Raw genomic sequence first — 23,770 nt, forward strand, 5'->3', positions numbered from 1 at the left:
TCGGAGGTGGGGTTCTACTTCATCTTGAGCGTCGGCTTCACTTACCCCTGCCGCTCCAAATACGCTTGGTGAAGGTGAGGCACACAGTCCAGGTAGGAGGAGCGTAAACGTAAAGACCAGGTTTAGCATGAGGCAATCGAGGAACTGTTCATTAGGCAGGTGCGTAAACGCGGTAGGAGTAAGGCCAGGTACAGGGCTTTGAAAAGGTGAGACTTCGTATATTTACTAGATCTGGTGAAGACCAGATGCCTCCAAGGTCGGTACAAGAATGACGAGCGTTTGGTAGAGCGAGAGAGAGCATGGAAATTCGAATAGCCAATTTTGAATTTGAAATGAGGAGCCAAAATGTGAGCGGGTAGAAGCGGAAACATTTCTACTGCTCAATCTTAGCAGTAGAAACGTTTCCGCTTCTATCAAATCAAAGGAAGAGTAATTTATAGGATCATCTATGGAAGAATAGATTGTAGAGGATAACAGATCTGTTCAACAATGTCAACATTTAAAAATATTAAATACGAAACAAATATGTTTTTAAGGTGAAATTGATGAAATAGTACGTAATTAGCATTGGAAAAATGAATAGTAGAATTCGGAGATATAGTATCGGAGATACAGTACGATAGAATATGTCAAGATCTGGAGATCAGACATGAAAAGTGACATGAAAAATTTAGACACTAATATAAGTAAATATTATTTGGAACTCTTTCAGGAATCAGCAAAAGTAAGGGCGTTTCCTAGAAAATTTATAATGAGAGAGAGACGAAGATGATAGAGATCCGTAGTTTTAAACTACAGACTGTATGAGTTTTGTAACTTTCGTAACAATAAAATTTTGCGAAACAAGTTAAATTAAAAAAATAATATAACCATCACATACTAACCAGTCTCCGTAGATAATATAGACTGTGTTGCATTAGCAACAACGGTAGTCGCTTCAGTGGTATTCCCTTCAGTCTTATTACTAACAGAAGTAAACGTTGTTAGTCCAAAACTGGAAGTGGAAGTTGGTACTGTAGGAGTCAATGTTACATTTACTGTAAATTCTAATACAGGCGCTTCTGTTCCTTCGTTTGTTACTTCTGTAGAAGGCAAAGAAGTTGTTGTGGACGTCGAAGATATCGTCGAAGACATAGTCGATGATGATGTTATTTCCGTTGTCGACTCCATTGGCGTTTCAGTGGTTTGTACTGTTGTTTCTGGTGATGTTTCCTCTGCTTGCGTTGTTTGTGTCGTTTCTGCAGTCGTTGTTTGTTCTGTTGTGGAAGATGTACTAGTAGTAGTAGATGTTGTAGTCGTTGATGTTGTTTCAGGTTTTGGTGGTATAGTTGAGATGAGAACCCAGCCTTCTGGTGGTGTGATTGGTGACCATATTTCTGGAAATTGAAATAATGCAGAGTTAACAATACATTCCGTAATTACAAAGTTTGGATCGCATTTATTATTAATTATATTGCCGATTATACGGTTGAACTCGAATTCGCAAAAGCGATAGACACATACATTCGCAAAAGTGACAAACTAAAGACAATTTATTATCACCACCGCTAAGCTTCGGAAAAATTACAAGTCAAAACTAACAAAATCTCGTCTCCGACTAATTATTTGCACTCTCATGCAACTCTCCATCCATGGACTTCTAGTGCCCTTTCTATCTACTTAACAATACCTAAAAAATAAATGGACCGATTGGGAGATTGATGTAATCCTAGCGGGAAATGTCGACGTATTCTTGTCCCATATAGTTTAAAATATAAAAAACGCTGTTTAGGTAAAAACATCGAGTATATAACCAGAAATAGAAACGAAATATCATTTAATTGGTTTGAAACCTATTCTGTCAAATAAATCATTGCGGTGACAACTGCGCTCCGATTGGCCAGCTCGAATTCGAAACAATTGATGGATGTCGTCAATTGTTTCACTTCAAATCGACCAGTTTAACTTGAGCTTTGCTGAAATGGACGAAAATTGAAAAATTACATATATAAATATTTAATTGAATTGATATTCAATTATTTTTTATATGAAATTTTTCCACTAGTTCCATTGACTTACAATTATATGGACGTCGGGTCCGCGCTAAAAAGTGTCCGCACTTGTAAGGCGCTAAAATCGTATACAGAGCGCGACACTCCGCTTTAGTCTTCATTTGTTCTACTGACAGCGCGATACTGCGATGACATTACAATTTAAATTTCGAATAGGTTGACTTGGGACATTTTTTTCGTGGTTTTTGTATTAGACCCGTCGTCCATTTATTTGTAAGTCAATGACTAGTTCGTTATAATTTAATACAAAGATTAACACAAAGATCGAACAATCAGAAAAAAATCCTTCGATTCAGCCGGATTCATACCGAACGTCTTCTAGCATACCGTGTCATACGCTATACCAACTAAACCACGGAACGAACCAGCAGAATTGTAAGTCAATGAGCAGACCTCACGAATTTTTCTATGTGTTTTGTTGTCGTATCTTTGAATTTGGTTTTACAACGACTTGAACGAACGAACGAATTTGGCCGCTTTGAAGGATTTTTTCTGAGTGTTCGATCTTTGTATTAATAATTATAACAAATTACATATATTTCATTATCTATGAAATGTTCGTTCCGTTTCTTTTGCAATTAGATGTTTTACTGTTTTTCCCACATCACCGAATGGATCAGCCCCCCCATTGTTAGAAATATTATCTTTATTACAATAAATGTAGAATATTTCTGAATTATACGGACACGTACACACAGGTCAGTTGTTGGCGCTGTACTATTTCAGCTTTCTTTGTGATTTAAGCGCAAAGGAGAGTTGATATTTAAAAGTGATATAAGGCTCATTTGCCTGATGAGTTGCCAGGGGTGGATGACCCTTATTTCGTCTCTTTTTCGTTATATTATCGATGGGTGACGATGCTTTTTTTTTAAATAATATTAAGTGACGAAACGAACAAACCGTGCGCCTGAAGGTAAGCGACATGCCTATCCATAACAGTTGCAGTGCCACTCAGAGCTTTAAATCTCAAAGATCTAAGGGGCACTGCTACTGCGCCCGTCACCCTGAGACATAAGTTGACAAGTACCATGTGCCTGTAATAGCATCACCCTGGCGGTAAGTCAGAGGTCATGGCTAGATATGTACATGTAGATTTGTTTAATCTATATAAAAATGTACAATAAATAGCTTTTAAAAGCAAACAGTTCTTTAACTGTAAAAGAACAGTGGCTTAACCTTTGACCTCTCTGTATAAAATAAAGTAGAGTTTAAATAGTGTCTTTAGGTATTTTAGATCTATACTCTAGCCAAATTCGATGTAGAGTAAATGTCAACAAACAAAAACATATTATTTTTAGGGTTTTCATCTCAGGCAAAGCAAGCCTTAATAATGAGCATTGAAAAAAATGTTATTTTCCTATGCCATCATTGGTTGCCTGGCAACGTTTTGTTAGTAAACATTCTACATCGAATTTGACTAGAGTATAGGTATTAGTGTGGTTATCTTGCACTCATTATTTACAGAATCTATATTTAATTTACTTGAATTTCGCTGATTTTATCTGTAAAGCTGACGTCTTTAGATATATCTCGAGATATCGGCGAGTACCTCACATTAAGGTCACTAGATATCTTTCACGATAATCGTGACTTTGATGCCCCAGTTGGTAGGGTCTGTTGGGAATTAGCCCGGCAAATATCTGTAATAATTTATCTGATGCTGCGAAATTGTAACGGAGATCATTTTATAGAAATGTGGTACACGGAGAAGGTAGACAATACTTGCAGACAGACGTCTGGTCTAGGGAAACGGGAATACAGGGTGTAATCATTAATCGTGCTCAGACGATTATTATGTAAATAAATATAAGAGATATCAAAAACCTTTAAAATGATATCGAACACACAATAATTTTAAAAATAAAACTTGAAATATCCAAAATTGTAACGTTAATTACTCCATTTAATATGAAATTCGTAAAGAGGCATTAGTTTCGAACAACTGCTTGGAATACGAAATTATGTACTTACTTGACGGTAAATAAGACATTGTTTTTAATCAATTAAAATGTAGTTTTATTATATATTATTTCTACCAGCATCGGTATCTGTAAACCTATTGTTACTTCTTGTGTGTGTAGTTTCAAAGTAATATAGGTACACTAACATTAGTTAAAAAGTGTTATCTGAAATAAATTATTATTATTATTATTATTAAAATAGGGAAACAGCAGTTTTTCTACGAGTATCATATAAAATGTATGGAGGCGTTTAACGTTAAAATGTTGAATGTTTCAACTACACTGAAAGTAGAGTGAATAAACTGGACAATCAAGAGGGGAGACCAGGATATCTAAGACACGGGGTATCCTAATTTAGGTTCCCTATCTCTTACAAAATGGAATCTTGAAACTCTATACTGTAACTAGTAAACCTATCTAATGTGAGAGCAAATAAAAATGTGTTGTTATTATCATTTCTAGTTTTACTTAAAAAGATTTATTGATGACATTTTACTCATTACTTTTGATATCAGTTTAAAGTAAAGTAAAGGTTTAAAGTGAATAGTTAAGTGTAAAGGTTTTTGATATCTCTCATATTTACGGAATTAACGCCTTAGCACACTTAACGATTACACTCTGTATGAAATAAGTTTTAATGAAAATAAATATTCGAGTATTTTATAAATTGTGTAGCTTATACGTTACACAACTTGTAAAATTTATTATATATATAAAAAGATCAAAGTATGTTCACAACAATGTAAAGAAGTCTACTTTTTGACAACGTTTGCATTTCACCAAGTTTCCGAAGATTTCAAATGTAATTTGATTATCTACGAAATAAAGATATCGACTAATTTCGTTTGTAGAATCGAAAACCGAAATCGTTCAACCTCTGAAAAGTTATCATTTTGCAGATGTGACCTTATTACACCAAACGTGCGAATTGTTTTCCTTTTTTATCAGTCACGTAAAAACAGGTGCAGTAGCACAAAAATGTTTACATTGTCTCTTTTTGTAATTGGTTTAAAATATACTTGACTTTATTTTACATTTTGATGACCTCAGTGGCCTAATGATTTACATTGTTGGCACTGAATGCAGAAGCCCCGGGTTTCGATTCAGAGTCGGATAAATTTGGGAAATGAATTCATTGTACAGGGTTTATCTAGTTTGAGACTAGGCAATTGGCGTCGTAGGCTGGCACCCATTATAATAATTTTATGTACATTAATATTTTATGTCATTCTGTTATGCTTGTAAATTTATATAGTACATTGTGTATTAAGGACTTATAAGAAATTATAAACGAGGGTCTATTAGAAGCCCGAATCCAAAGGCTGAGGGCTTTAATAACAGGAGTTTTGTATTTTTTTACCGTCCGTGTTGCATACAATGTTTTTCATCACATTTGCGAGGAAATAAATACAATGTTTATTTTGTTGTATGAATGAATAAATATGGTTCACAACACAACGATTGTGGGTTTAGCAAATGGCGGGTATTTTCTTTATCAATAGATGGCCAGCTAGCTATACTTCCATAGATAATACAACTCGAACTGAAATGTCGTAAAAAGAAAAGACGCACACAGCCATGGTGGATTGTAAAATAATTAAAATAAATTAAAAGAAATTCTTAATATTAAGTATTTAAGTACTATGTGGCTGAAGTGCAAATAAAAAGTGAGAATAGCTGATGGAACGTGGATAGCTGCAGGATGATGACTGAGGCAGCTGGGAGATCAATATTGATGTAACCCAGTGGTCATCCGATGGAGGCTCAAGCCTGTGTCGTCGTTGTGGCAGCATGCACGTTGAAGACTATTTAGGGAAACAGAAAGTAGTAATGTTTAGAAATTTGTTAGGATCGTTCAGCCAGTTTAGGGTCGCTGAAATAAAGTGTTAGGGTTTAGTCAGGTTCCCTAATTAGCTAGGATAGCTAACGAGTAAATATATTGTGATTTGTTTGATTAGGATGTGGTCATGGTCTGTCCTTTTAGATAGGTTTTTGGCAGACTAAAGCCATAGCCTCCTCGGTGGTTACTTGTTGGTAAGTTGATAGCTTCCGAGCAGTGTGTGGCTAGCCTGTAGTAAAGGCTGATCACCGATGTAAGTTGCCTATCATAGGTAGAGCACCAGCTAGGGATATTCACCCCTTCAGCTGTGAGGAAGAGGGATGTAGACTAGGCTGTACTCTATGAGTAGAATTACTGGCTGAGTGGATAGATTCATAATTAGAATGCTTTGAAAAAGAACTAAGAGAAAAGAATGGAAGATCTTGACATTAAGATTATTGATTTGTAACCCAAAACATGTAAAGAAGTGAAATAAAGTATATTTTTAAGGATTATTCCAGTTTATATTCATAAAAGTACCTCTCGCAATGCATTAGAGCTATACACCTCGTGAATTGCTGTTTAGATAACATTTTAGGTGATGTTTTGTTTAGGTGAATTTTGAACTTAAGTAACCTCCTTACTTTAACTTAAACCTGACCTATGTAAGGAAGTATGTCGTGCTACAAATTTAAAAAACTTTTTACCCACCGGGGCAGTAATGGAAAGAAAAAAGCCCGAGGTTTTTATTTGGGACAATATAGTCAAGTTAGCCACTTTACAATCATACTATTTACGAGCAAGTGTGAGGAAAAATAAGTTAAAGAATCTCGGACAGTTATTAACATTTCTAGTACCTAACTTAATTCACAGTTCAATTGATGACTTTATCGTCATCATTTGACATCCAAAGTTTAATGTCCTCAAAGTCAGGCAAAGGGTCAAAGACTTCCCTATAAATTGTCTTCTTCAAAAAAACAGCTACAATACTGTTATATTAGAATGTTATTAATGATAATTGATCATATGGTGTATTATACCGTTTGGTCAATTCGTTTTAGGAGCTTTAATCTTCGAACGTTGTTCGAATCGATTTCAATTGTTGTAAATATATGTATAGGGTTATATGTAAAATACTACAACCTCGTAGAACTGTATTACTAATTTCATAAACTAAAAACAGACTGATTTGTTTACTTAAGCTACTTGCACAGTTTAATGATACACGGCATTTTGCTTTGGGGTAATGCCACCGATATTAATATAATCTTTGTGCGTATTGGCGAGTGGACTGTATATAAGTATGTGTACTATGATTGAAACACCTTATATGCAGATTAAAATGCGTTTAGTTTGAAATGGTTACAAATATTGAATTTAAAACTAAACCCGGCAGCGTAGGAATGGCACCTGCCAAAATTTGGTCCTTCGAGCCGGACTAAACGACCAAATATTGGCGAGTAATCTGCACATAAGGTGTTTCCATCATACAATACATACAATCTGGGCACAAGAGTGTCTTTGAGAGATAAGTTTAAAGAGATATTTGATTTTTCAAACAAACCCAAACAGTCCAAAAGCAAACAGTCCCATGTATGGAGATTAACGTTTTTACACTGACGTCACAATACATTTATGAAAATGTTATTCGGAAAATATTTTTTTATGAAAAGTAGTGACAATATGAATATGAAAACAAGTGAAGCATTAATACGAGGAATAAAAAAGAACTACTTGTACTTGGCAGTCGTCTTCATAAAGTTTCAAATTCATTTAAGAGGCAATGTATGATGCTATCATAACAAGATTCCGATAGATATTCAAAATTTGCCATTTACGAGGTTTAAAAGTATAGTCAAACAAAAACTTTACACTGAAGGTTTATGCAACTTCTGCGTACTTGGATGACAAAAATCAGTGTTAGTGACCCGTTTAGCTGTTGCAGGTAGTCTCGATATTAGATATTTAAATTAAATATTGTAACGGTAAATGTATTCAAAAGTATATTTACGAAGAGCAACTCCTAGAGTTTCTTGCTCATTCTTCTTAGGGGAATCTGCCTTACGAATGAGCAGTAGAGTTTAATCAGTATGACGATTTCAAGAGTAATTTTCTTATCTATTAAAGTAAAGATTATTTGACTTGTCTTGATATAAACATCAACTTTAGTTCCGTGACCTTTTATAAAACATAATAAATTTATTAAAAATACACTTTTAAGTTTTTGTTGGACATATAGTACTAGTTCTTAGGTTTAGTTAAAAAAGTTTTTTGTTTAATCAACATTATAAATTAATAGAATTTTTCAATTATCAGCTGTTTCTGTTTTGCAAAATAGTTGCATTTCCTATGTATAGAAGAAGAAGTAATATTTATTTAAAATGAATATTTATTTTATTTTATTTCGATTTTTTTTTCAAAGTAGGTTAAGTGGGGCTGTAATAAGTCGGTGGTAAAATATGTTAATTTTAATTGCTAGTTTATGTCTAATTCTTTTTTTTTATAATATCAAGCGACAGGACGAACAAGTCGTGCGCCTGATGGTAAGCTACACGCCTATCCATAACAGTTGCAATGCCACTCGAGTTTTAAATTGCAAAGATCCGAGGGGCATTGCCACTGCGCCCGTTACCCTGAGAAATAAGTTAACAAGTCCCATGTGTCCCAAGCAGTAATGCTCACATTAATGCTTGGCGAGTTTATTTACTTAAGTATAAACATTACTATTTTTTAATCACACTTTTTGTACCGCTAAATGTTCGACAACCTCGGTGTCCCGACGGTTTACACTGTGGGCACAGGATGTGGAGGGCTCGGGCTCGATTCCCGATAGGACCAATTTTGGAAATGTACTTTTCTAAATTGGTTCTGGTCTGTATGTTCTAGAAAGTACCCCGGAGTGAATTCCGTTGCTCTAGCAGTCATGGTACAGGGAATTCCCTAGAGACCAGGTAACGGATGTGATGTATGTACACACATTTTTTTTATAATGTATGTTACTAAATTAATTGCATAAATTTGTCTTTTACAACGTTTTAGTTCGAGTTTTATTATCTATGGAAGAATAGCTGACCACTGGCCTATAAAAAAAACTCGCCATTTGCTAAACCCGTAATTCTTGTGTTGTGAAGCATTTCCTACCATAACATTGTATTTATTTCCTCGCAAATGTGATGAAGAACAATGTACGTAGCACGGGCGGTAAAAAATTACATACCTCGTCATGTCATTAAAGTCTAATGATTCTCGATAGTAATTTCATATTTACAACATTGTTTTCACAGTAGGTAATATACTGATACATACTACATTGCTTATTAAAGGCGGTAAATAAGTAATTACCAACGAGGTTCTATTAAAAGCCCGAAGTCGAAGACTGAAGGCTTTCGGAGTCGAGGTTGGTAATTCCCGGACCACCCGTGAAACATACAGCGCTTTTCATCACATTTACGAGTAAATAGTACGATTGCATGCAGGCTAACTTGACTGTAATGGCCCAAATAAAACCCATGGACCTTTTTCTTTTCTTTACAGTCATGGTCGTGTACTCAGAAGAATAAATGCCGAGGGTTGACTTAGTCAAGTTAGCCTGCTTGCAATCATAGTATTTACGTGCAAGTGTGATGGAAAAGAAGTTTCGAATACGTCCCGCTGTTCACGATTGATTACTTACTGCCTTTGTGATTCGACGTGCTTTATAGTTTAGAAACAAATTCCAATCTATTTTTTTTTCTAACGACGTCACACAGAATTACCAGCACCTTAAAGACATGAACCTACACAATGTTCAACAATATCAAGATCGTTTCCAGTGAAGAGCCGTCGATTTTAACAGTGAAATCACGTATCGGGGTCATCCACGACGATTGTTTCATAGTGAAACTATTGCTTTCATCGCTTGCTACGGAATTATGGATATTTGGAGAGAAGACTTGAGAAAGAAGTTCTAATAATCCAGTAAAATAAAATTTACTTCACAATTTGTACCTTCGGCATAATTAGGCCACACGTGATAGGTCAAAGGTGCTTTTATCATGAAAGTCCAAAAGTCCAAAATAAAATTACGTCTGGCCCGCACACCATGTTAATTAGAATTTATAACCACATGCCTAATTATATTAAAAACCTGGAAAGACCCTAAAAGCATTTCTTATTAATAAATGTTATTATGACCTAGATGACTTTTTTGACGATATATAGGATGACAAATAACAATAACAGCACAACATACAACAAATAAAAATACTTCGACATCTCTCATAAATAATTATTTAAAATTAATGTATTGTATACAGTATGTTTACCATTACTAATTACGAATAATGCAACGTAATAATGTGATATAATAATTTAACATTATGATATTATATTTTAATGTAATCATTTAATATAATGAAATAGTGTGATTTATGAATTTAGCCCTTAGGTGTTGCTGTGCCCTTGCAGGGCGTCACGTGTATACCACCTATTAATGTTCCATCTTAAATTTCTAATGTGATATGCATATACTTACATACACATTATTTTTCATATAGTTGATTATATGAAACATAATGTGTATGTGAAATTTTATGACACTCCCGTTTCAGTATAAAAAAGTTTCATATAGTTCGTATTATTTTTGTGACTTTCATGACAGAAGCACTTTTGACGTATCAATTGTGGCTTAATTATGCCAAAAGTGTATGACTAATTTCGTTCGTAGAATCTTTAAACGTGCCTTTATTGCACATAGGGTGCGATATCGGTATATTTCTAAAACTTTTTTTTGTATTATACTAAGTGACGGCACGAATAAGTCGTGTGTCTGTAATTTCACCAGCACCCTTACCCTTCGAAGCCGGAACGCAGTAATGTTCACATTACTGCTTGGCGGTAGAAATAGGTAAGGTGGCAAGTACTGCCCTGGACGAACTCTTTCACAAGGAGCTCTACTGCGACTATAATGTAATAATAATACTATAATTCATAATGTAATAGTACGGAACAAAATTATTGTTTATTTTTCTGCTTTACAACCCAACATACAGCCCATTATAATGTTACTTAGGGTCGTATTCCAGAACTGTACTCAATGCTCAAGTCCGGACTTGAGTATTGCAGTGAGCACTGAAAATCATACTCAAGTCTGCTCAAATCCTGACTTGAGCATTGAGTAGAGTTTTGGAATACGACCCTTAGTTTAATAAGTCTTTTAGGGTCGTATTCTAGAACTGTACTCAATACTCAAGTCAGGACTTGAGTATTGCAGTGAACACTGAAAATCATACTCAAGCCCTTGCCATTAGGGTCGTATTTCCAGTGCTTGAAATCATATTGAAGTCTGCTCAAGACCTGACTTGAGCATTGAGTAAAGTTCTGGAGTACGACTCTCATAGCACTAAAATTGTATATCTTTGCAAATAAACTTTTTGTTCTTCATATTATTTCATATTCTTATTTAAGAGCTAGGCAGTGCCAATTTCCCTCAGATTTTTGCGCTCTGGCTGGCGATGCAACTGCTATGGACATTTTAATACCATTTGCACGACTTGATCTTCCTGTCACTTAATATCAGAAAAAAAGCTATATTTGTGTAGAATATGTTTGCAGGTTCTACGAACTAAATTCATTGACAGTTATTTTATGAGAATTGTGGTGATTGCTGTACATACGAGAGTTCACCCAAGGAAGTATTGCAACCTTAACTATTTCTACTGTCAAGCAGTAACGTGAGCATTACTACGTTCCGGTTTTGAAGGGTAATGGTGCTGGTGAAATTACAGGCACATGGGACTTGTCAACTTACAATCTCTGGGTTATGGGCGCAGTAACATTACCGTGTCAAACCAAGACACTGTAATATCAAAAACAGCATCTTGAGAAAAAGTAGATTTTTATAAGTTTTGAGGTTAATAACATAAAAAGATACATTTAACTTACGTTGTACATTAGATATTAAAGAAATCTCATTCTATTAATTTAATTTATTATCTAATTTTATTTTGGAAAGTAAGTTATTTCTATTGAAAAACGAATAAATTTGTTTTCCCTCGTTAACAGTCGAAATATTCTTGTCGTTATGAAATTACAAAACACTGTACTGAACCGTGGAGTGTTTTGGTTTGACACGACAGAATGTCGTTTTTTCATTGTTAAAATTAGAGTCGCGACAAATGTTAGTAGAACCCCCTCCTGAGTCATTTGCGCGATCTGAGAGTTTTCGCTAACTCGGGCAGGCACCCCGCAACACTATACTGCATTTCGCGCGCGTAATTGTCAAACCAAAAGATGTATTGCTGCGTACCGTGTCATGGCAAAATAATTTCTTTATTTTAAAACTTACAGTGTATTTTAGTATTTAATACCTCATTCAAAAACACTATTACCACTACACTATAATACACTAAAAAGTTGAAATGTCATGGTATATATTAGGCCCAGAGAAATCATATGAGCATTGTTAAATCCAAACACAGTAAGTGACTTTACTGTGTACTGGTATGACACGGCAGAGCAGTGCCCCTCAGATCATTGCCATTTAAAGCAATGGACAGGCGTGTCGCTTACCACCAGGCGCATGACTTATTGATCCCGTCACTCGGTATCATAAAAAAATCGATTAGCATTTACCGTTGTTACCCGTAGCTATAACATTTGATTTTGGTAAGTATTCATTATTATAATTCATACTTTTGCTTCTCATAAATAAAAAAAAAACAAATGACCGGCGCATGACATCAAAAGTCCAGTCATTGATCTCGCGTTCACCGAAATCTAGCGTAGGCGTTAATACCTGCATCACGATATTATATATCTTTTGCAACTTATCTTTTATGACAGATGCCGTTTTTAATAAACACTAAACGTGTCATTTTCCATTATGGAAAGAAAAGCATCCAGTCATAAAATCTATTAAAATTCCTTCGTAACTCGATTTACGGTCATGCTCGGGCATCGAGTATATAACCAGAAATAGAGACGAAACAAGGGCCATCCAACCCTGGCGACTCATCAGGCAAATGGGCCTCTTATATCACTTTTACGCTGAAATTGCTTTTTGCGCTGAACAAATTTTAAAGCTGAAATAGTGCAGCGCCGACAAGTGGCCTATGCGTACGACTCCGTATATTCCAAAAATATGATGTATTTATTGTAATAAAGATAATATCTCTAACCAAGGGGGGTTGTTCCTTTTGATGGTGTGGGATAAATAAATACTGCATCCCAAACTGGTGGGTACGAAGAAACCATCTTCCCTGTTGAAATTGCTTGTTTTTTTAATTTTAATGGCTTCTCGCAGCATCCTGGGTAAATAACAGACTTCTTTTGCAAGGCTATGGGGTTTGTCAAATTGATTGAATGTGTAGGTTTATCCATGACATGCTCACAGACTACAGACTCGTTTACGTGACTATGTTTGACATCAGCTATATGTTCTTTGACCGCATCAAAGAACATAGCTGTTTATTATAATTTCCATTATTAATGAATAATAAATTTGATTTAATAAAAATTCATATTGTTCAAATAAAATAATTTGTAAAACGTACGTAGCGTAAATTGGAATGTTCATGGTAAAATTAAAAATAAGGTATTTAATTATAATTATTAATACAAAGATCGAACACTCAGAAAAAACACTCAGAAAAAATTCCTTCGATCCGGTCGGATCTTTATATTAATAATTATAACAAGCTAGTGGAGTAATTTCACAAAAAAAAAATTGAATGTCAATTCAATAAACATTTAATTAAGGTATTTTTATTTATATTTAATTAATTAATAACTTTTGTGACTATAGTGAAAAAATTTTGTTGTAATATTGTTCAGGTTGATGACTTTACCACCTCAGTCAACCGTGTCAAATTTCACAATTCAAGATGTCGTTCATTAGTCGTTACGTTTCGTCTAAATAGCTATTATCTTTTGGATTTTAATTCGTCGAAGATGAATTTATACTCTTAAAACCTATAACATGCATAAAATCAAAATACGTATTAGAACCATTCAATCAAAACACTCACCTTCGGCAGTTGTGGTGATTTTTTCAGGAGCCTTAGTAGCAGAATCCACAGTGTTAGACCATGTAACTAGAGGCGGGAATTCCGTTGACGTTGACGCTAAATTTGGTGATACTGTTGTAGAAGTCGTTGGAGGTATTGTTGTGGTTGTTGTTGTCGATGTTGTGCTGGATGATGTAGTTGTTTGTAAGTCACCAACATTCTCAGTAACTTTTTCATTCTTTTCTGTTACAATTTCGTCTAAGAAAGTACTATCTTTTATATTTTCCGTTACTGTGGTATCTGAAATGAGAGTCGTTTCAGTTTTTTCTGTGTTAATTGTAGGTTTCTCATTTCTTTCCGTAGCAACTTCAGTACTAGCTTGCGTTGTAGGTACTGTTTCTAAAGCTTTTTCGGTTGTTGTTACTTTTTCTGTTGTTGTTGTTGTTGTAGTTGTTGTTTGTGTTGATGATTTTGCTGTTGTGGTGGTAGTAGTTATTGAAGTAAGCTTATCTTCAACAGTAGCTACTGTAGTATTTATGTATGTTATTGTAGGAGTCAAAGGCCTAGTGAAAATAGGCCGGGAGCTAGTCGATTGAGGTAGAATTGTGATATTCAGTCTAGGAGGTGATGGTAGAGGTTTTTTGGTTGATGGTCGTTTTGGTGGTAGTCTATATGGAGGTTTCCTAGTTGTATTATAGAGAGCTACAGGTTTTGTAGGTTTTGGTTTTTGAGTTGTAGAAATATACGCAGGCTTCGTAAAATTTGTTGGCCTAAATGTAGGTCTAGGTTTGTAAGTAGGTTTATATTGTGGTTTAGGCTTAATAGTAGTCGTTACAGTTGTTTGTTGTGTTGTGGTTGATGATGGCTTTTTATCATCACTTTTAATTGGTTTTTCTGTCGCTAAATTATTACTGTCTCCAGATACAGTTTGGAATGTTGATATTTTAATAGGAACTTCCGTAGTTATTTCCGGAGTCTTAGTAGTCGTCACTTCTTTTTTTGTCGTAGTTTCGACTACAACAGCAGTAGTCAATTTATCGTCGTTAGGTATTTTATTATCTATAGTAGTTAGATCATCTGACTTAGTTTCCGCATATATGCCCTCAGTTTTATCCTGAAATACTGTAGTTTTAACCGTAGTTGCGTCACTGAAAGGCCTCTTGGTGTTTAATATTTCAGGAATCTTAGTGACTGTCACTTTATTTTCAGTTTGTGGATGAACAAAACTGGCACCATCTATCGTGTTATCGTCTATATTATTAATTATCTGCGGTAATATGGTTTTGTCGGGAATTTGACAGCAGGATCCAAAGTAGAATCTGTCTATGCAGGTGCCGAGATGAGATCCATTGGCTTTTAAGCAGTCTATTGCGAACATACAGAGGCCTTCTTGACCTGTTCTTCTGGATATGCAGGGTAGATGCCTTATATTTCTTGCTAGGGGAACTGGACCTGGCAACAAAAAAAATGAGGTTAGTAATATAGACTACATTTATTTTTGTGAATTTGAAAATATCACTGAAAAAATTTATGTTTTTAATTTAGAAAAGTGTAACCAGTTATTTTGTTATGTTGTTGTTGCTTTTTCTGTTGTTGTTGTGGTTGTTGTTTGTGTTGATGATTTTGCTGTGTAGTGTATTTTTTATCTATTGAGTTCTTGAGCTGTCGCGATTGCTATGCATTCGAAATATGAAGCAATCGAGTAAATAAATGAAACTGTTTTGTCAAAGTAAAATTTTTACCCTTCAAAACGTAACTTTTTAAGCTACTGCTCGTTCACTACGCTGACCTCCCTGATAAGAACGAGCAAGAAACTCTAGGGATTGCTCTTTTCAAATAAACTTAAATGCTATGGAATACACTTTGAATCATAATTGTGTGGAATCTAGACTATTGTTGTGTTTCTATACTTCTTTATCTAAAACACACTCTTCAATTTTGTAATATTACTTTTCAATTAAAATACTTTTAATGTAACTTTTAAACTTAGGAATTGAAATCTTCATATATTATCCGGAATCTTATTGTAAAAACGTATACAGCTCCCCATAAAAGAATCGTTTACCTTAGTTAGGATCGGATATATTTATTTTTTTAAACTAACCAACGTTTTGGATCCTTTTCAGCCCCGATTTACAATCAATCGCGACTATACAATACAAATAATTTATTCTTCTTTTCCACCTTACCAGTACATTATACAAAGTTACATCGTACAGTCAAATTGTGAGGTGGAAGACTGGTACCCAAACTACATTAGACCTGTACTATAAGCGTCTAAGGGGCCTGTCAAGGGTGAAACGCAAATGTATGGAACTGCAAAAGAGAAAAAATAAAAACATTTTCTCACACAAATATGCAGAGGAAAAAGACAAATAATAAAAAAAAATAAGGAAGATTGCTCTGTTGCGGTAGCGTTTCGACATGTCTGGGATGTTTTGTAAGCAGTGGAGCTTCTGGTGACAGAGTTCGTCCAGGGAAGTACTGCCACCTTACTTATTTCTGCCGCCAAGCAGTAATGTTAGCATTACTCTGTTCCGGTTTCGAAGGGTAAGGGTGCTGGTGAAATTACAGGCACATGAGACTTGTCACGTTATGTCTCATGTATTAGGATGGAGGAACATAAAAAATTTTGTTGAACGTAGAAGTATGGACTCACTTTTATGTGGTCTGTGTATGAACTACTTATAAAAAATATAATTACTAGATGCTATTACACTTAACAGTATGGTTGATATTTCATTTGAAGTTTAAAAAAGTTTAATAATTGTCATTTATTGTTATTATTCATTATTCATGAATTTTTTTTATTATACCAACTTCTGCTGTTCTAATTTTTCTTCCTTTACAATGAAATCATCCGTATAAGAAATTGGGTCTTGTATATATAACCAACACATATACATAATTTAAAAGTATAATCAGAGCGTCTATATATACCAACTATAGCTTAAAAAAAATTGTATGTACAATGCGGGGTTGTTAGCTAAACGATGTTAGATAGAAAAAAAAAATGTCGATTCGCGCAAATGTAACTTTCGTCAACTCTGTACTAAAATAAAATCTTCTGTCTCTTTCTTATTGATAGTGAATGATGCACACTTTAAATTAAACTAAAGCTATTTAAATTGTTTGCGTTGGCATCAATCGAAACCTACAATTACTTGTGTAAAATTTACAATAACGGACTATGTGCATATCATCAAATTTCACACTTCCATCCAAACATTTACATTCCATTGCTATTAAAACAGCCAAGTGTCAAGTTCGGCAACTTGACACTTGGAACTTGAAAGAGAGTTTAAAGAAGTTCACATTGTTACACAAACGTCACAGTTTATTTATGAAAATTTTAAGAAAAACAGTATTTTTAACCGATTTCATAAGAGGATTTTTTCTTGGAACGGGGTACCTTAATATTCCACCTCGAAAAGAGGCAAACTAGGGGATGAATCCAGTTTCGCGCACTTTCCGTTAATCGATTTTAATAAAACTTGGCAAAGGTAATTCCAAAAGGTAATTCCAATAAAAAAGTCGATAAGCAAACAATTTCGGAGATATCACATCTCCCTGTCACACGCCTCGTTGCAGTTGGATAGGATTAGAGGTCTGATCCTGTAATCGGACTGACATAGTGGCGTTTTTGTATAAGTACCTTAACACCTCGATGTACCTATAGTCTACTTGACACCTTTGGAGGGACTGCAGCACCGCCCAGGTCTCGATCGAATCAAAGGCCTTCTCATAGTCCACAAACGCTAAGGATGTGGTCTATGGTACTAAATCCCTTTAGGAAACCGGCTTGTTCGAGAGGTTGGAAGTCGTCAAGCCTGCAAGCGAGACGATTCGTGATAACTCGCGAGAACAAATTACAGATATGGCTCAGAAGCGAAATTGGCCGATAGTTCTTCAAGAGTGTTTTATCACCGTTTTTGAAGAAGTCGGCTTATTTTAATAAAAAAAGTTATAATTATAAGCAATAGACATAACATTCATATAAGGAATAAAAAATAACTGACTGTTCGTAACAATCGTCTTCACAAAGTCACAAACTCATGTAAGGGACAATATAATAAGATACCGGTTGATATTCGAAATCTGCCGTTTACGTAGTATAAAACTATAGTGAAACAAAAACTTTATTAATAGCTTAGCTTCTGCGTGCTTAATAAAAATCCTTGGTAGTGGCTCTTCTAGATCATTTCCCAAATTAGTCGTACCGGGAATTGAATCCAGGACTTTCTCGTCCAGCGTCCACAGTGCAAACCGTTGAGCCATCGTTTATTTTCTCAACTTAACTTAAATACACAGGTTAGTGGTAGTACAGCTCCTTGCGAAAGAGTTCGTCCAGGGAAGTATTACCACCTGACCTATTTCTGCCGCCAAGCCGTAATGTGAGCATTACTGCGTTTCGGTTTTGAAGGAAAAGGGTGCTGATGAAATTACAGGCACATGGGACTTGTCAACTTATTTCTCAGGCAGACGGGCGAAGTGGCAGTGCCCGTCAGATCTTTGCGACTGAAAACTCCGAGCGCCCGCGACTTGTTCGTCCTATCACTTCGTATCATAAAAAAAAGTCTCGAGCCTATTACTCATACCCTATAATATACTTTATTTACCCTTTATTTATAGTTATACCCGTTATTACTTAAACCCGTCAATTGTTTCGTACTCGGGCTAGCCAATCGGAGCGCAGTTGTCACAGTAATGATATGGCAGAATAGTTTTCAAACAAATTAAGTGACACTTCGTCTCTATTTCTGGTTACATGCTCGATGGGGCCATTTCAGCATAATTGTAGACACAGGTATATTAAAATTTGATTAGTTCTTATAGTATTTGTTTGTTTTTCTCACAGTATTTGTTTTTCTCGCAGTATGTGTTTTATATAAATGATATGATGATATAATGAATGTTCTATGTGCTTTTTTGTTATAATAATAATAATAATAAGACATTTATTCATAAGCACATTTACAATAAAATGGTTGACAATAAAGAGTTTCGGAAATGTGGACTCTAGTGCCAATGAAAAGGATGGAACCTCAGCACTACTTCTGCTTTTCGGGTTCCACCATGTTCGGGTTTCATACATGGACATCCGCCACTGACTATTGACAATCATAACAGGAATTACATTTGAAATTTATAAGACATGCTTAGAATGAATTTGTGATTTATATGAGCATACGAATATATATATAGGTATATTATATGTAAAAGAACATTAAATACCGGATACAAAATTAAAATAAAGAAATTTAAAAGAAACTTAAAACAAAGAAACGATTTGCTACGTTATAGTGCAATCACGATAACAATTTAGTCCAGCAATATTGTGATTTTTTGTATGTTAAGTAGCCATTGCTTACACTTTCTTTTGAAAGTGTGCAATGACTGACTAAGTCGGGGGTGGAATGTCATTCCAACATTTAGACGAAGCAAACCGAAAGCTTCCCCTGAGGGAGTGTATCCGAGGAAACGAGCGAAATTGTAACACTGGGTATCGCGTTGACCGAGTCTGATCCTTCTCTCTGTCATTCCAGCACAATTTATTCGCCAAATGTCGAGGTACACCGTAATATCTCGGGTTAAATATCAGACAATTCAATTTTAAACGACAACAACTCTTTTGAAATTTTAGAATTGTTAGTTTCTAAAAATTTGATTTTATCATTTGCTACCTTTATATCCTTTTTTAGATCCACCTGCTCCGCAGCTAGGAAGTCAGTCGTTTGTGTGAATTCCTGTTTTAGTTTTTCTATAGCGCAGTTGAATTCCTCTTTAATAAAACTTCTTATATTTCGGGTCAACGATTCTTCAATTTTGCCAACTTTCGAATCCAACAATTTGCTAAAGTCATCGTCATGTAAGTTTTAGGTGATTTCCGTTCTCACGGAAATCAGCTGACTTTATGTTTAAGCATTGGTAGTGGTAGAGATCCTTGCAGTTAATACATGAAAGACGGTCACCACGTTCAATCTTGCTCTTGCAACCTTTATACTCTGTGAAGTGATTATAAATGTTTTGTTTGTAATTGTATTTGTGCTGAATAAACTTGTTGTCTATATATATGTCTACCTTATACTGGTTCTCGACTTTAATAACCCTCATAATGCAATGATTGCATAAAACACTATAAATTTACGTCTTTTAAAACTAGTTAAAGTACTAATAGTTAAGTTTAATAAAAAAGACAGTTTAAATAACATAGAAGTAAATATAACATACTAATGTTACATTTCAATGTTTAACACGTTAACGTTAACGAAATTCGTGATGGTGCAGAATTTCTCAGTTACACTACACGGCGCCATCTACAAACGATAATTGGAAACGTCTGCTCTCACTCACTTGTTACGACTTCATTCTTATCCGGCGATCGAGATCTGAGGGTCCTTCAATTAGTTTTAAGTTATTCAAGTTCAAGATGTTTCCGCTAGATGGCGGCGCTTGTACTGTCGCGAATACAATGCTAATATTTCACAAATTCTCGTAGATTTTAGAAAATCAATGCATGCATAGCAATATTTAATTGAAAAAGCCATTATTCTTTAAATGCACTACTTAACTAGTCACACGTCTCACAGTCACACCGTGTCTTTAATGCATAGCCGCACCATCCCTTCAACCTTCGAATCCGGAACGCAGTAATGCTCACGTTACTTCGGCGTACTTGGACGACAAAAATCCGTGGCAGTGACCCGTTCATCTCTTGCAGGTAGTCTCGATCTAAGATGTTTAAATTAAATATTGTAATGATAAATGTATTCAAATCGACTCATCCCTAGAACAAAGATCTACGTGCAAGACTGCATGTTTTCAGGTCACAGTATATTTCGTTCGTTCTTCTTCGCTGCGGATGTCAGACTGACCGTTGTTCGATATTATATTTTCGAAATAAGATGTATAAATTATCAAAACACCTTTACATAGGCCTTAGTTTGAATAACGAAATTATTTTCGTCAGGTACTTATTCTCTTTTTGCTAATAATCACATCGGACTTTGTTCTCCGGATGAGCCGAAATGTATATTTACAAAGAGCAACTCCTAGAGTTTCTTGCACATTCTTCTGAGCGGAATCTGCCTAACAAATGAGCAGAAGATTTTTTAATCAACAATTGAGATTGTCATCTCAATTGTTATTTACTTTCCTATTAAATAAAGATTATTTGACTTCAATTTTGACTGCTTGGCGGCAATTTTTATCAACTAATTTTGTTCGCGAAATCTGTAAGCCGTCTCTTCTGAAATGTCATCTTTCTTTGTGGGTCATCGCTTTTTTTTAATAATATTAAGTGACGGGATGAACAAGTCGTGTGCCTGATGGTAAGCTATGCGCCTATCCATAACGGTTGCAGTGCCACTCAGAGCTTTAAAACGCAAAGCTCTGAGGGGCACTGCCGCAACGCCCGTCACCCTGAGACAAAAGTTGAGGTAGTATATATAGACTCTTAAATCGCAAAGATCTGAGGGGCACTGCCACTGCGCCCATCACACGTGAGATAAGTTGACTTGAATTGAGTTCCATTTTTGCTTGTAGCTCATACAAAAGTTTACTTTGCCATTAATCTTTTGGTTAGTTATCTACTACATTATTTACATAGCGCCACTAGAATTACTTTAAAATCCAACTTCAACTTCCTAGGTAAGTTCTTTTTTATTTTATTTTGTTTGTAACATCAAGTGGCGGGACGAACAAGTCGTGCGCCTGACGGTAAGCTACACGCCTGACCTTAAAAGTTACAGTGCCACTCAGAGCTTTAAATTGAAAAGATCTGATTGGCATTACCACTGAGCCCGTCACCCTGAGACAAAAGTTGACAAGTCCCATGTGCCTGTAATTTCATCAGCACCCTTACCCTTCAAAACCGGAACACAGTAATACTGACATTATTGCTTGACGGCAGAAATAGGTAAGGTGGCTCTACTGCCACGAATCTCCTAATGAAGGATCATAATGGTAATGTGAACTTTGGATATTGCAGCTCTGAATAATGATCGGCTGCTCCTATTGAACCACTGGAGCAAATTTCTGAGCCAGGATTTTCTCCTTCTCCCTACACCTCATTTTGCTAATGTGACCTTATTACACCAAAGGTGCGAAATGTTTTTAAAACCAAAAGACTGAAGTTATATGCCTATTTTTCAAGGTTATCCAACAACCTATATTTCAAGGTCACTTCACATTAAGTTCACTGTCATTGACAAAGCTTATGTGTGTCAACAGCTCAAAGTTAGCGGTTCAACGGTACTTGACGACGTGTGGTATTAAGAATTCGGTTAAACTCGTTTTTGTCCAGTATATTGTGTTACGGTTACTTAGGAAATTACATATAATTTTTTAACTTAAAAATTTTATCCAAATTAAGAAATTTAAATATTGGAATGAAGTATAATAAATATTACACTAAATATAATTAATTAAATAGCCGTTGCTTTGACCTGACAGCTTTCAAGCAGGGCCGTGTGTTCGAACCATAGCAGTAGAACTTCTTGTGGAAGAGTTCGTCTAGGGAAGTACTGCCACCTTATCTATTTCTGCCGCCATATAGTACTGTGAATACTATCGCGTTCCGGTTTGTAAGGGTAAGGGTGAAATTATAGGCGCAGAGACTATCAACTTATGTCTCAGGGTGAGAGGCGCAGTGGCAATGCCTCCAAGATCTTTGTGGTGTGAAGTTCAGAGTGGCACTTCGACTGTTACAGATAGGCGTGGCACTTAAAACACAACTTATTCGTCCCGTAATTTGGTCTCATAAAAAAAGCGACACGCAGCTGCAGTGATACCCAGAACTTTAAATCACAAAGACTTCAGGGGCACTGCCACTGCGCCCGACAACCTGAGACATAAGTTGACAGTCCCAGTGCCTGTAATTTCATTATAAACCTTAACTCTTCAAAACCGGAACGCAGTAATGCTCACATTACTGCTTGGCGGTAAAGTGGCAGTAATTCTCTGGATGAATTCTTTCACAAGGATTTCTAATACTATGAATATGTAATATACAAATGATATCACTGAGTAGTATACAAAAACAGCACGGACGGATACGCCTCGGTGGACCCTTAATTATCACTGGGCGGTAGATGTGGTTTTTTTGAGTTCGAATCTCGCCAATACCAATAAAAAAACGATCTTTAAAATTCGCAGTTTTCTGTAATAATAATTTGTCAAGATTATTTATTTCTTGTTTACGTCTTTTATTTATTCATTTGTTTACTTGAAATCATTGACTTACAAATAAATGGACGACGGGTCTAATACAAAAATCACGAAAAAAATGTCCCAAGTCAACCTATTCGAAATTTAAATTGTAATGTCATCGCAGTATCGCGCTGTCAGTAGAACAAATGAAGACTAAAGCGGAGTGTCGCGCTCTGTATACGATTGTAGCGCCTTACAAGTGCGGACACTTTTTAGCGCGGACCCGACGTCCATATAATTGTAAGTCAATGCTTGAAATATATTATTTTATTTAAGTTTAATGAATGAATTATAAATAAAATCGTATCAGCTTGACTTATGTTATATATGTATGTACTTTGTAATTTCAATTATTGTGATTTGAATTTGTATATTATTTTTAACATATTTAATAATTAATTGTAATGTAAAAATAAAAAATATTAATGTCATAGCAAATTAAATTAATGATTAATTGAGTTGTAGTCATTGTAGTGCCCTTGCAGGGTTCACGTGTTGGAATCTGTTATTATATTTAATGTAACAACTTTGTCAATCCACATGACACAATGAATAAATGAATTATGACCTAGTAATATGGCCACATCAGCAAAAATTACAACTTTTCAGGAGAAAGGTTCTAAGATTCTAAGATCGAAATCATTCGGTATATTTTTTAACCTTAAGGGTCGATACAACTTCAAACGGCTTAGGTTGATTCCGTACATCGAGTACATAACCAGAAATAGAGACGAAATGTCATTT

The 23,770-nt window shown here is 35.3% G+C and overlaps 1 protein-coding gene across 1 annotated transcript in view; it reads right to left on the minus strand.

Annotated features, from left to right (window-relative positions):
• LOC113227582 (serine proteinase stubble) overlaps window positions 1–23,770 on the minus strand; it is a 62,889-nt gene that overhangs the window by 32,490 nt on the left and 6,629 nt on the right. Inside the window, exons 2-4 of the mRNA XM_026460537.1 lie at window positions 14,278–15,268; window positions 13,838–14,022; window positions 885–1,376 (exon numbers count right to left, since the gene is read on the minus strand). Coding sequence (XP_026316322.1) covers window positions 885–1,376; window positions 13,838–14,022; window positions 14,278–15,268 — 1,668 coding nt within the window. The remainder of the gene's footprint in view (window positions 1–884; window positions 1,377–13,837; window positions 14,023–14,277; window positions 15,269–23,770) is intronic.

The sequence above is a fragment of the Hyposmocoma kahamanoa genome, unplaced genomic scaffold (assembly GCF_003589595.1).
Source record: "Hyposmocoma kahamanoa isolate Upper Pololo Valley unplaced genomic scaffold, ASM358959v1 211, whole genome shotgun sequence".
Classification (NCBI taxonomy): Eukaryota; Metazoa; Arthropoda; class Insecta; order Lepidoptera; family Cosmopterigidae; genus Hyposmocoma; species Hyposmocoma kahamanoa.